At 40.8% G+C, this 15,442-nt stretch overlaps 1 protein-coding gene across 1 annotated transcript in view; it reads left to right on the forward strand.

Moving 5' to 3' along the window:
- scrib (scribble planar cell polarity protein) overlaps positions 1-14,548 on the forward strand; it is a 147,760-nt gene extending 133,212 nt beyond the window's left edge. The window contains exons 42-44 of the mRNA XM_084048185.1: positions 182-219; positions 5,391-5,445; positions 10,977-14,548. Of these exons, the coding sequence (XP_083904311.1) occupies positions 182-219; positions 5,391-5,445; positions 10,977-11,122 (239 nt within the window). The 3' untranslated portion in view covers positions 11,123-14,548. The remainder of the gene's footprint in view (positions 1-181; positions 220-5,390; positions 5,446-10,976) is intronic.
- Positions 14,549-15,442: the final 894 nt, after the last annotated feature.

A 15,442-nucleotide genomic window follows, 5' to 3' on the forward strand; every position in this document is an offset into this window, starting at 1 on the left:
GATATTAAGAAACATCCAGATGTGTTAGATCAGTATTGTTTGCTGATTTGATATAGTTATAGTGCCATGTACAGACTTGTATGGTATGTTTATTGACTTTTAATCTCAACTCTGCACTGAATAAGCAAGAAACCAGTAGAGACTGTCTGGTCTGATCTCACATTTCATGTTTTTCTAACAGAACTGAGCCCTCGTGGAGTAACCTCACCTGGCAGACTGGTAAGCTTTTAATTAACCACTTTTTACCTCTGGTTGAATTCCCAGATCCTCCACAGTGTGTTTTCGTTCCCCACTTGTCTAATATTGTAGAGGTCGAAAATAGAGCTCTTCCTGTTGAAATCTACTGTCAAAGCTGTTAGCTTATGACCTTCTTGTTAAGTTTTAGAAGTTGTTACCTGCAAAAAAGAGGACAGCAGACCATTGACAACAAGCTGGAAAACAGGGGACAAAGTAGACTGGCTTCATGATACATTGACATTAACTCACCCATCATCCACCCTCATTCTCACTTTGTCCAAAGCCAGGCTTTAGAAAAACAACATAGTGTTGCTCCTCTTTCCATGTGCCACAGCTGGCTGTCTGAGTCACCCCAGCCTGTCTGTCTACCTCCTACCTCTCCCTGATCCATTCCTGCTTCCCTCACCTCCTCTACTGTGTTCCTCCTCTCCTCTGCTGCTCTCGCTCTCTGTCTATCTCTCTGTCTCGCTCTCATTCTGTCTGTCTTTTTCTCTCTCTCTCTGTCTGCCTCTGTGTGTGTGTCTGTCTGTCTGTCTGTCTCTCTCTCGCTCTCTCTGTCTGTGTCTTTTTATCTCTCGCTCTATCGCTGTCTGTCTGTCTCTTTGTGTCTGTCTCTTTGTGTCTGTCTCTCTCTGTCTTTCTCTGTGTCTCTCTCTCTCTCTCTCTCTCTCTCTCTCTCTCTCTCTCTCTCTCTCTCTCTCTCGCTCTCTCTCGCGCTCTCTGTCTGTATGTCTGTCTGTCTGTCTCTCTCTCTCTCTCTCTGTCTCTGTCTCTCTCTCTCTCTCTCTCTCTCTCTCTCTCTCTCTCTCTCTGTCTCTCTGTCTCTGTCTGTCTCTGTCTGTCTCTGTCTCTCTCTCTCTCTCTCTCTCTCTCTCTCTCTCTCTCTCTCTCTCTCTCTCTCTCTCTCTCTCTCTCTCTCTCTCTCTCTCTGTCTCTGTCTCTGTCTCTGTCTCTCTCTGTCTCTCTGTCTCTCTGTCTCTGTCCCTGTCTCTCTGTCTGTCTGTCTCTCTCTCTCTCTCTCTCTCTCTCTCTCTCTGTCTCTCTCTGTCTCTCTCTGTCTCTCTGTCTCTGTCTGTCTCTGTCTCTCTCTCTGTCTCTGTCTCTCTCTGTCTCTCTCTGTCTCTCTCTGTCTCTCTCTGTCTCTCTGTCTCTCTGTCTCTGTCCCTGTCTCTCTCTGTCCCTGTCTCTCTCTGTCCCTGCCTCTCTGTCTGTCTCTCTCTCTGTCTCTCTCTGTCTCTGTCTGTCCCTGTCTGTCTCTGTCTGTCTCTGTCTCTCTCTTTGTCTCTGTCTCTGTCTCTCTGTCTCTGTCTCTGTCCCTGTCTCTCTCTCTGTCTCTCTCTCTCTCGCACTCTCTCTCGCACTCTCTCTCTCGCACTCTCTCTCTCTCGCTCTACCCATCACTCCTGCTCATTCTGTATCCCTGCATTCATTCGTTCCATCCCTCTGTCTTCACCCCCGTACTTCCTCTGCTATCCTTCTAGTCCCTGTCGTCAAAGAAGTTTGACTACCGTCAGTTTGCTGCCATTCCTTCTTCCAAACCCGTATACGACATCCAGGTATAAGCTGCATGCTGAGCAAGCCCCCCCCCCCTTGCCCGTGGCTTTTCCTGCTGCCCCCCCCTCTTAGTTTCTCCAATAATCCAGGGGCTTCAGTGCAAGTGGCTCGGTTATTAATGAATGCCCCCCCCCTCCATGGCCACTCTGTGTGGGTCTGGCTGGCTAACTCCTCTCATGGGTGATTTATACTTTAATTGCGTTGGTCTGTGTCGTTGCAAGCCGCAAATATAACAGATCTACAAGCTCACAAGCTTTGTAGATCTGCTATTTTTAGGTGCACGACACACCTGGTGCACAACAAAGTCTAACAGCTGTTTTTAAAGGATGTTTGTACTCGTACTAAATCATGACGCGGGACGAATCGGCTCTCTTTTAGTTTCTTTTGTCAATGGTTTTCTTGTTCTTCCCTCTTATTGTCACCTTCCACTGCTCTGAATACTCACCATCCACGCATCACCAGCTGTGACCTGTTTAATCAATCACCACAATAATGTGACATTAACACTCACCAACCAATAATGTGACATTAACCCATTGAGACCTGAAGCCGATTCTACATGTCTCCTAAATCCCAACAGTATTCTGAAAAACGTATGTTTCTATATCAGTGGTGCTCAATCTTTTTCATGTCAAGGACCCCCAAAACTATATGTATTTGGCCGCGGACCCCCATCAAAATATTTTGTTCCAGGGCCCCCCAGAAGCAAAGATTTTAGTTAAAATTGTTTGCTTTAAAAATATAAGTATTCAAAGATTTGCACACATTTTCACGATTTTTCAAAAATAGCAGATCTACAAGCTCATAGCGCGGCATTCGGTGCCGCGCTATGAGCTTGTTTATCTGCTATTTTTGAATAGCCCAAAGTGTAAAATAATGCTTTTTAGCTCAAATCTAAAAATGACACAGTTCCAGGTCTTAATGGGTTAACACTCACCAACCAATAATGTGACATTAACACTCACCAACCAATAATGTGACATTAACACTCAACCAATCATCGCATCCAGAGTTATTTGACCTCCTAACTAACAAAATATTCAATTCCGGGGGGGGGGGGGGTAGAAAAAAAGGGCACGACCCCACCTGTCATCCACTCTCACCGGGGTCTCACCCCCCTGCATGGGCTGAACGCTACACAACTACATCCAAGGCTTCCTCTCATGCATTCTGACCTCTGAAACCGAAAGTTCTCCTCCTACATTCTGTCATTTAACCAGCAATGATATGGACCATATTCACACAATGTTCATTTTGCTCTTACTTCATACCCCCGGATATTAGAGATGTACCGATACCATTTTTTCCTTCCCAATACAGAGTACCGATACGATTCCAGTGTGTCATTTAAAAACAATCTATGACAGTGGTTCTCAAAGTGGGGTCCAGGGACTCTCAGGGTTCCTTAAGGGGGTTCCAAATGTACCCTTACAGGTCTGCAACTCTGAGTGTACAAATGGAACCAAATGGACCCGTAAGTTATGGGGGTCCTTGAAATTAAAATAAGTGTGAGAACCACTGATCTAGGAATAAATGTAAAAAAATCCATTAATAATTTATTGTTAAAGGTAGTAAAATAATAATGTAAATAGTACAATAAGTATATAAAACACAATTTAAAATACAAATTGATCACTGTAAATGACATCATGTGATAAATTACGTGGTATTAGATCGGCATAGACTGGCATACTCGCCGATTCCGATACCAGCATTTTAGGCAGTATCGGAACAACTCTACTGGATATGAAGTAAGAGCAAAATGGCCACTGCGAGGAAATGGTCAAAAACTAACCGGCTTTCTGAGCACGAGCACAGGCGGGTTTTCAGTATATTGGTTAACAGGGGGGCGAGAGAGCAGGGGGGAAATCCCACGCTGGCATGAGCAAAGCTTGTGTTTTGAAGTGGTTCTAGTTTCTGGTGGTTTGAGCGTCTTGTGGCTGTCTGTATCTTGATCTGGATTTCTCTTGAGTTCAGGATCCTTTGTGGTTTGTGCTCATTTTGTTCCTTGCTGTTTCACAGTGATCCTGGTTTGTGAACTTTGCCAAACTTTGTGTTGCACCCTGGGCTTTGTTTTTGGGAGCAGGCTAGTTGTTTACTTTGCTCTGTGTTCGAACCTCTCTCTCACCAATGAACTGACTGAACGTGGTTCAGAGGTGTGTGTGTGTGTGTGTGTGTGTGTGTGTTGCTCTCCGGAGGGTGGGAGGGGCTTGTGTAAACAATGCGGACGGTGATTATCAGGCAAATTCTTCGTTTGCAATCTAACCCACAAAATAACACATTTATATACTTCCTCCTTTAAAGAAAAGAAGTGGAAAAAATGACTCCACAAACAAACACCCTCCTTTCTTTTTTTTCTATCGATTAGTCACCCCATGTAGACTTGAATTAATGGATTTATTTATTTTTGTCACATTTCTAAGCCAATAATTTGATCAGCCGACCGAGACTCTTTGTGTCTCCTACCGGAACCGCTGCCGGTCATCAAATTATTGCCTTAGGAATGCGACAAAAACTAAATAAATATCCATGAAGGGGGGGTGACGTCCAGTCACTGACGCTTGCAAAAAAAAACATTTAAAAGTGCGCACGTTTGCTGGTGGTGGACAGGGTGGCGGGAATCCGTTCCACAGACGTTTAACTGATGCATCACTTATTTTGCTGCATCAATACAGCAAGCAACTCCACCCCCCCCCCCCCGACCCCCCTCAACTGGTGACCTAACTCAGCAACCACCTTTTTCCTAACCCTCCGAGCTCTCCCGGGGAAATATCTAATGTAGAGACTAGGGATTGGACGATATGAAAACATTCTTGTCACGATTATTGTGACCAAAATAATTGCGATTTACGATATTATCAAAATATGCTTAAAACTCTTAACTCATTCACTGCCTGAATTATTTCTGGCCGCGTTTGCCCACTGCCAAGATGGGAGCCGAGATACAGAATTTTTAAGTTTTAAGTTAACATGGTCTTTGGGTCAAATTTTTTAAAAAATGTAAAAAAAAATATATATAGTTTTAGTCGTTCTAGGCAGGGAATGAGTTAAAATGGCACTTTTTGTTAACCACTTGAACCCCAGCATCGTGGAACATTTGCCAACAATAGCAGATCTACAAGCGTTGCGACGCGTTGTGAGCTTGTAGATCGGCAATTTTTGGCGAAGAGATTTAGAGTGTGGAAAAAAGTATGTTCTTTACAGGCGCGTTTTACCAATTCTAGAGGGTTTAAGTGGTACCGGATATGCACCTCGGCAAAGGTAAATTGATCCCAGTGTAGGAGGACAATTTCGCGATGAATTGAAATCTCTTTATTGTGCGATTATTGTGAGCGTTTTTTTTTATCAAGATAAATGATAACTATTATCGTCCCATCCTTAGTAGAGACACTGGCTCTCGTCCAAGTGTTGAAACCTTTTGAGGAGCCTCAAGTGGGTATTATTTGGGTGCTACTACGCTGGCAGTGGGACAGATGGCACACAGTTCCTCTCTCGCCACCCTTCCCACTGCCAGTGACTGCTTCACATGGTGAAGGTTTCCCGACACAAACTCCCTGCCCTTCAGTTTAGTCATTTAGTTTGTCCTCTTTCTCTTCCAGACCCCCGACGCTGGTGACGATGTGCAATTTATGGACGATGGTTCCAGCAACCCAGGTCAGTGCCGGTGCCATCCATGCCCTTAAGCTGTGGCTTTTATTTTTAGGTTTAAGGGAAGTAGGAGATGTTTGCCATTTTAAGAAGCAAGCTGACGAATAGTTTGTGTTTCAAAAGATTTTACACATTTCGTTGCTGTCGGGCAGAAACATCTTATCTCCATATTTATTTATTTTTTCGTAAATTAACGCCTTACTTGATCATACTACAGCGTCACACAAAAGTATCAGATCCACAAGCTCGAAACATGGCGCGAAGTGATGCGTTTTGAGCTTGTAAATCTGCTATTTTTGGTATGTTTCATCCTGAAAAGTACAAATTTTGGTCTTATAAGGTTTCCACCCGACAGAGACGATTTGTAATTTGCAACATATTGATGTGAAGTTTAACAGAATTGTTCCTCATAAAGTGGCCAATACCCCCCACATACATTCAAACTGCCTCTCTGCTGCCCCCCAAGGCCACACCCGGTCTCCCCAATAATGTATACCTTGATGTTTCTGTCCCGTTGATTCAGGTGACTACCTGGGATAAGCGCCTCCTATTGGTAGGATTCATACACTGTTCTGTGTGTCTCTGTGAGAAAGGGAGTGTGTGTGCGCTCTTTGCGGTCTTTTGAATGCGTGTGTTTTCTTACTCTAACCCTTGCTTCTCGTGTGTTAAACCATAGCATAGCATTGGGATAGAGCACTGCCGCTAGAGGGCGCTATGCTATCCCTCTGGATCACAGCGTTATTTTTTTGTATTGAAATGCCCATAGGGGAATCTTAGATCGTGTCATATAAGAATTGTGTTCCAAAAATAAACAAATCACCCCTGCCGATTTTACTCATGGATATGAAGCAGTCACATACCTGACAAAATCTCCGGGGTGGGTTGGTTTGTTTATTTTTGGAACACATATTCTTATATGACACAACCTAAGATTACCCTTCCAATATGAAATACATAATGCCGTGACCAGGGGTAGTGGTGGGAGTGACGTCAGGACTTCTGGTACTCTATAGTCCCACTAAAGAACTCTGACTTGCCTTTGGGGGAGGGTATCTCTACCTGGGTTTGACTTGCTGTTATTAACTCATTCTGTGCCACAATCCGTCAAATCCGTCACGTGGCCTGACACCGCGTGCGCCACAATCCGTCAAATCCGTCATAAAAAAAAAAAAAAAAAAAAAAAAAAAATCAAAATAAAAGTTTTTTTTTTTTTCAGAACCCTAGATATGATGATTTGAAGATTTGCTGCTCCATCCACTCCTTGTTTAACCTATAACTTAAAAAGGCTGTATCTCGCTTCCTAAGCACTTTTTTTTTACAATGAATTTTTACTGGCACTCAGAGCCAAAATTCCATAAATAAGCTTGGCATTGAATGAGTTAAAGGGTAAGACCACTTTGGTAGAGGTTTGGGTTGTGTATTTACCTTGCCACGATGTAACTCCAAAGGTGGACAAGAAATCAAAAATAATTGCTCCATTGGTTAGAAATTAATAATTCTAAATTTGCTCCTCATTGACTTACATTGTAAGTTAAAACAGCTCTCAAAGTCACTCTTTTAGCACGTAAACGAACACAAACAAAGCTGATTCAGACAATATAGAACATCACCAAACCCAGTACTGTTTTTTTTTTAATAAAAATGTTAAATTCCTGCTGATTTTACTATTTGAAGATCCGGATCCGGATCCGGATCCGCGAATCCAGTCCGGGTTTTCTTCTTAATAAAAATAGCAAAATCAACAGGAAGTTAACATTTTTATATAAAAAAAAACAGTACTGGGTTTGGTGATGTTCTATATTGTCTGAATCAACTTTGTTTGTGTTCGTTTATGTGCTAAAAGAGTGACTTTGAGAGCTGTTTCACCGTACAATGTAAGTCAATGAGGAGCATATTTTGAATTATCAATTTCTAATCAATGGAGCAATTATTTTTTATTTCTTGCCCACCTTTGGAGTTACATCATGGCAAGGTAAATACACAACGTAAACCTCTACCAAAGTGGTCTTGCCCTTTAAGGTGCTTATGGTACATGACGTGACGAGCACTCAAATCTCTGCGTTGTCTGAGCCACTGCTTTCCTATGGAGAAGATAGACCCCCCCCCCCCCCCCCCCACACACATAGATTTCCCAAAGAGCCACTGCACTAAAAGTTACAATTATTTCAAATGTACTGTAAGTAACCCACGTGGCCAATCACAGCCTCATAATGAATTATTTTAACCCATTGAGACCTGAAGCCGATTCTACATGTCTCCTAAATCTCAACAGTTTTCTGAAAAACGTATGTTTCTATATCAGTGGTGCTCAAACTTTTTCATGTCAAGGACCCCCAAAATGATATGTTTTTGCCTGCAGACCCCCATCAAAATATTTTGTTCCAGGGACCTCCAGAAGCAAAGATTTGAGTTAAAAATGTTCGCTTTAAAAATATATATATTCAGAAGATTTGCACACATTTTCACGATTTTTCAAAAATAGCAGATCTACAAGCTCATAGCGCTGCACTCGGTGCCGCGCTATGAGCTTGTATATCTGCTATTTTTGAATAGCGCAAAGTGTAAAATAATGCTTTTTAGCTCAAATCTAAAAATGACACCAGGTCTTAATAGGTTAAGTCACGATGTAGGGGAAGCTGATCTTGTCTGTTTCACAGTTTCCCAAATGCCACAATGTTGAAACATAAGACATTAACTACATGTACAATAGCATCCCTATTCTGGGCATTTCATGATAATAATTTTGAGAAAATAGCCTATCTACAAGCTCAGTTATTTAACCCATTCAATCCGGGAACACATCTACAAATGTCTACTAAATCCTAACTGTTTTCTGAAAACCGTATGTTTCTATATCAGTGGTTCTCAAACTTTTTCATGTCAAGATCCCCCAAAATTATATGTATTTGGTCGCGGACCCCCATCTCAAAATATTTAGTTCCAGGTACCCCCAGAAGCAAAGATTTGAGTTACAAATGTTCGCTTTAAAACATATATATATATTCAAAGATTTGCACACATTGTCATGATTAAAAACAAATAGCAGATCTGCATGCTCATAGCACTCGTGCTATGAGCTTGTATATCTGCTATTTGTGAATAGCCAAAGTATAAAGTAATGGTTATATAGCTAAAAAATCAAAAAATGACACAGATGCGTTCCCGGTTTTAATGGGTCAAAGGGAAGAGATTCGGTGTCAAGTGAAAAAAAAGGTGCGGGCCCAAGGCCAGACCCCTGGGGCACCCCAGTCAGCTGAAGGGGTTTAGTGGTTCAAATATATGCAGTAGTTTTTTGAGCACCCTGCCTTCCTACTACTACCATGTTGCTGTCATATGGACTTACATGCACTTTGCTTGGATAACGGTTTGTTACAGTACAGATCACGTGTGTCATGTCATGTGTGTGTGTGTGTGTGTGTGAGCACCTTTACTGTTCCACAGGTGCAGGTTGATCGGACCACACAGTGCCAGAGAACTTTTGATTGGAGTGCCAAACTAATTCTCAATCTCTAACCAAGATCCAGGCTATGCATGGAGCCACTTTAACCCATTAAGACCTGAAGCCGATTCTACAAATGTCTCAGTTTTTAAAAAAAACGTATGTTTCTATATGAGTGGTTCTCAAACTTTTTCATCTCAAGGATCCCTAAAATTAAATGTATTTGGCCGCCGACCCCATCTCAAAACATTTGGTTCCAGGGACCCCCAGAAGCAAAGATTTGATTTACAAATCTCTTCGCTTTAAGAAATATATATATCCAAAGATTTGCAAACATTTTCACGTTTTTTCAAAAATAGCAGATCTACAAGCTCGTAGCGCGGCACTCGGTGCCGCGCTACGAGCTTGTATATCTGCTATTTTTGAATAGCCAAAGTGTAAAATAATGCATTTTAGCTCAAATCTAAAAATGACACAGTTCCAGGTCTTAATGGGTTAAGCTTTGAATAAGACAAAGGGAAGGATTTCATTGCAAGCTTGATATAAAAATAAATGAATTATTTAGCAGGGCTTGTAATCTAAATTGACTGACATGGAATTGAACCCTGCTCTCTTGACGCTGAGCTTGTTTGAAGTGGCAGATTTCGCCATTATCCCAGTCATGAATCCAGTATTTTACAGTTCCAGCTGGTAATGAAACCTGGTGGCTTCCAGCTGTTGGTCAAGGAAGGTAAAATTAAGGAAAGGACACCAACGTAATTTTCCCTATCCAGCAATTCCAGCTGTCAGATTCGTCCCAAAATATCGCGAGACTGTCCATCATTGCCAGTCTTGACAACCAAATCCCGCGATACTACCGAGCCTGAAACGATTACCTGCCGCTGTTTAGATGCCTCAATAAAATGTGCACGTCGAAAAACCAGTGGTCGCAAAAGCAACCTGTGATACGTCTTCTTTTATATTCCTGAACCGATTATATGACGGAAGTTCGCAATCGTTCAGAAATGGTGTTTGTTCATAAGCTGGTCCGGCAGGCTCTCATTCACTGCAATGTATTTATTGAACTTCCGGTTGCGAGGTTTATCACCCACGAGCGTCATGGGATGGCATGGCCGGTGTCCAGCGCGTCCCTTCCTTCATTTACCTTCCTTGCCGTTGGTGTAGACGTGGGGCCTATTTTTGCAGGTGATATTCTATTGGACCTTTGCCATCAGACACCTGCTGCACAATTGTCTGCCTGATTGCCTTCAAAGCAACATTAGCCTGTGTCTACCAGCAACCTTTTAGCTGACGAGTGTTAAAGGGATTATTTCAAGAAGCCATGATGTCTTAAACGTTTGGAACTTGGCGCTTCTGCTAAGAACAAAAGGTTTTATATAGGGGTCCAAAGTTATTGATTAGTTAGTGAATTTCTTTGGTTAAAATAAGTGTTAAATAGCTCTATATTTACAATATACAGATTGAACAAGTCAAATGACACAAAGAAATGACAACATTGGAACTGGAACATTATAAAAAATTAAGCTGATAAATGGGTACTCTCTCCTGATTGGCTGACATTTTGTCACCTACCTGAAAGTGTATTTTTCTCCTGTTTTTCTCCTGACTCCTGTTAATGTACAAACAATGTAGCAATGAGTACTATCACAATATAGAGCTATACACTTATTTAGTTAACCCCCCAAATGACTTTTTTTTTCCCCCAAATGACATAAAGAGTCTAATTTGACTTAGGAATGCTACAAAAACAAAAACAAATCGATGAATTGAAGTCTCCATGGGGTGACTAATCGATAGAAAAAAGTAATTTTGGGGTGAACTATCCCTTTAACCTACCTTTTAATCAAAAAAGTTATCGATAGAATAATCACTAAGAAAAGAAAAGAGAGGTGAATCTATGCTAGAAAAAAGCTCTTCGAACTGTTAAAGCGAGGTTCCTGGTAGACGCACAGAGTTATCGTTCCGCTCCACGGCTGGCTAACGGCGTGAATGTCCATGAGGCAAAAGAAACCGTCTCCCCCCCCATGTAGCAACTACCCGTAGAACCCTACTAACGAAGCCGCTCCATGTGTTTTTTTGTGTTCTTGCCCAACAACAGAACCGGCTGTGAACCCAGAGGCGGAGGTGCCTTCTTCTTCTTCCCCACTGTCTGCCACCTCGGCCCTGGAGGAGATGGCCCTCTACAGCAACAAGCGCAAGCTGAGACAGGGCCGCCGGAGCCTGGAGACCGCCGTGCCCACGTAACACTTCAAATAAAACACACTGCAAACAACAAGGAGAGAATCTGGACACAACGTGTGTGTGTGTGCACTCACACACACACACACACACACACACACACACACACACACACACACATTCATATCCAGAAGAAGAAGAAGAAGATGCGCTGACTGAGTCAGTACTATTATATACATTACATGCTGTGTCCATAGATTGAGAAGAGTTGTTCTTCCCATTATGTAACCACTGCAGAGACTATATGAAGCCGATAATCATCATTATCATCATACACGCACACACACACACACACACACACACACACACACACACACTCACTTAGGATCATATCCTGTGTGCCAGTCATGCCTTTTACAGTCTGTGTATGGATGAGTCGGCACGAAGAATATCGCCCGTTTAAAAAAGAAAAAAGTCCCTTAGGGCACACACACAACAAAGCGCTAGCATGGTTAGCTAGCAGCTAGCATTGCTACCTAGACCTTCTCCTTTTTAAAAAAACAAACAAAAACTAAATGTGGGTTCTATTCTCAGTGAGCCTATTAGAAGGTTAATGGAACTAAGGCCACACTGATTGTATTTTATTTTTGACTTTTATTTTCCCCAAACTTCTCTGATTTTTTTGCTGTTTTTAAAAGAAGAAGAAAAAAAACATTGTACTGGAAGAGAAAGAGATGAATTGTAGCTGTAATACTAACTTTTCTTGAATGATATTTTTGATGCTTTCAGTGAATAGATTGTAAAATGTCAGGTTTTTTTTTTGTTGAATATTTTTGGGAGGTGAGGAGTGTATATAATGTTGAATGAGGGTGGAACATCCTGCTACCTTCACAAACACAATGTTTAAAAAGAAAAAAACAACACTACATATTCTTATTGCACTGCCATTGGTCAGCTCTTTTTTGTTTTTTTTTGTTTGCTTTTTGGGCTTTTTATTTAGATAGGAGTGTTAGAGAGAGACAGGACATCTGAGCGCACTCAGCGCGCAGAAATGGGGAGACATGACAGGAGTCGGATTCGAACTCGAGTCCTCACAAGGAACATGGTGGTCACACGCCACTGGTCAGCTTCTTAACCACTTTAAACCGTTTTTTATACTTTGTACGTACAAACAGTCGATCTACAAGCTCACGACGGGTTGGGCGAGCTTGTAGATTTGCTTTTTTTTGGGGGGCCGAATATTCGGCTATTATGACACGCCCAACGGGTTCATGTGGTTAACAAAACATTATCTCGGCTAATATATTGGAGTTTTTAATTTTTTTTATGATTATATCATTTTAGTCAAATTGAAGGCCTTCACATATATTACTGTTGTACAACCCATAGTTCTCAACAGAAAGAAAATATGAACTATATGTATCATTTACCTTTAAAAAAAAAAGCTAAACAAAGCTTTGAGTCAAGTGTTGGCATATCACTTTATTACGTCATAGCATCAATTCTGCTTTGTTTACTGTTTTTTGAAATTCCCATTTATGTATGTAAAGTTTTATATTTTACTAGCTGTCACATATCTGTTTCTTATTGCTGGTCTAAATAAAATAAAAAAGGCGACTTTTGGAGCTTATTGCTGATATCTCCCTGTGTAGAGAGTGGGAATAGGTTTAGGGCTGGCAACCTAGGATTATTTTCTTAGTGATTTAATGAAATAATCGAAAATAGCAGATCCTGTGAGCTTGTAAGATCGCTATTTTAGCTATATTTGAAATTCCTTGACATTTCTTTTTTTACGCAACTTATCGTCTATAACGACATGCCCAGAAAATTGCATTATTAATCGATACTTTTATTAAATGACCGGTTATTTCTTTTTCATAATCATTTAAATCAATTAGTTTCATTAACTGTTCGCAAACCCCCTAAATAGGTTGTATCAAAACTTTAGCTCTCACCCTTCTTATTCCTTTTTGATGATTCCTGTCCTGATGTGTACAGTACGTTCGTGCAGTGGTTTTCAACCTGTGGGTCGGGGTTCCCAGATGACTGTAAAGTGACAATTTAAGGACTTTTTAATACCTAAAAATGAAATGAAATGAATTACTGCATCAAAGTTAATCCACAAACTATACTATAAAAACTGGTCAAACATTGGCCAAATTGTCAAATATAAGAAGGAGCCAAACGTCGTGAAAATAACTTTCACAATATTTAGCTGTGGAACCGAGTCAAACTAAATCGAATGCCCCAACTCCCAAGTGCTTGTCAGGGTGGGGGGGTCCCCTGTTCAAATATGATTATTTTTTGGGGGGTCCCCTGTTCAAATATGATTATTTTTGGGGAGTCCTGGACCTGAAAGGTTGGGAACCACTGAGTTTTAGACCAGTAGTACAGCATCTATGGTTTCTATGGGGGCAGCTTCATTAATATTATTACTGTTACATTCCCTCTGTTCGGTGAATGTGACTCACACTGGAGATACCAGCATCACCATCTATCTATATTTGATTGTAATGGATATAAACAGATTTCACTATTTTGGGAACGCATTTTTTTTTCCATTTTTTAAGTTAACGGTACTTTTTCCCTAGCCCTTTTCAGGGGCATCTTTACATTAATGTGAAAAAAAACTCATATTATTAACTACACATAATCTGGGAGGTTTTCTTTCCAGCAATGTGAAGGTAGCAGGTGTTGTTTTTAATTTTTTTTTTTTTTTTGTATCTCTTTTTTTGGTTTAATTTAATTCTGATGCCACTGAAAAATCATTTTATTATTGTGTGAATAATGTACAAATACTGAAAAGGACAGCAGACTTTTTTGGGGAGGGTTTAAACTGAGCCAGTCTTAGACCTAATTTAGACCAAGCAAATGTCTGGGACTGCTGGAGGAGTCGGTCTTTGGGGGTTCTTTTGGGGACGGGGCTTGGTACCCGGAGCTCTCTGCTGCGTGTATATTGGTCTAATAAATGGGAGAGCCTCGAGAAGCAAAAACTGACCCGGTGATCGCTCTCAAGAAATCTGTCTCATTTAAAGTCATTCTCAAGCTAGTATCTCTCTCTCTCTGCTTTTCGTAAAAATTGTCAATTTGCATATCTTGACTGGTTGCATACTGTTAATTTAATGTAGGTCCCTACTAATTATACTTTCCATGTTGCTCTCACTGACTGAAATTCAGTTTGGTTTTTAACATTTGCAAATGGCTGATTTATTCTATTTTTATTTTTTAACTTACAGTAGATTTTTTTTCTTCAGAAAGGTGGGATTCACTACATTTTTTTAATGCAGTGTTTGAAACTTTTTATTTTGTTCTTATACTTTGTCTTGCGTTCTCTTCTTGGGGGCTTATTATTTCCAAGTAGGTTGGATGGGGAGAAGGGTCAGAGAAGTCCTAGGGTCAAGGGTTAGAGTTCATACAAGACTGTAACTAGTGAATTTGTACAACCAAAGAAGTCTATTTTGTGGTTCAGGAATAATAAAATTTTACTTTTCATTTAACAAGTTGATTCTTTGCCTTGTGTCTTGTGTGATTGACTAATTTGCATCGTGAACAAACGGAACGACTGCAAAAATATGTCGGGTGGAAATCTCCAGTGGTGGAAAAAGTACTGACATTTTAAAGAAAAGTATCAATACCACAATGTAGAAGTACTCTGTTACAAGTGAAAGGCCTGTGTTCAAAATGTTACTTGAGTAAAAAGTACTAAAGTATTGGCCTCAAAATATACTTAAAGTACTAAAATGTTTGCGTTGTGAGCTTGTAGATCTGCTATTTTCAAATAGCCCGTGTATAAATTAGGGCTTACTGTAAGTGGTTAATGTGTGTTTTATGATATAATAATTTACTTAAGTACAGTACTTACAAGCTCGAAAATCAAAAGTAGCAGATCTACAAGCTCGAAACGAGCTTTCGAGCTTGTAGATCTGCTACTTTTAATGCTTTTGTGTGACGCTGTAGTACGATCGAGTAGGGCGTTAATTTATGAAAAAACACAAAGTTTAATAAGAGATAAGAGATTTTACATTGAGAGATTGTAGATTGGCTATTTTCAATTATTGTTCTAAAATTGGAGCATTTGAAGTGGTCAGACTAGCAGAAGCATAACTCATAACTCATAACTCTTAAGTCATAACTCAACTCATAACTCTTACGTAAGTTGAGAGTTGGGGAAGTCCCGGCAAAGACGCGCTGTGATTGGCCAGTAGTCGCTTTGAGTGGCAGTTGGGGCAAACGCATTCCCCACAACATCATTTACGATTCTGTGCCTATCGGATCACAAAGTGTCACAAAGACTCCTCCTACTGAGGTCATGATGTGACTCTATATACTGTTATAAGTGAGTTAGTCAACAGAAGCAACAGGCCATTTCTGTTGAAGATGAGAGCA

The sequence above is a fragment of the Gymnoscopelus microlampas genome (assembly GCF_963454915.1).
Source record: "Gymnoscopelus microlampas genome assembly, chromosome: 22".
NCBI lineage: Eukaryota > Metazoa > Chordata > Actinopteri > Myctophiformes > Myctophidae > Gymnoscopelus > Gymnoscopelus microlampas.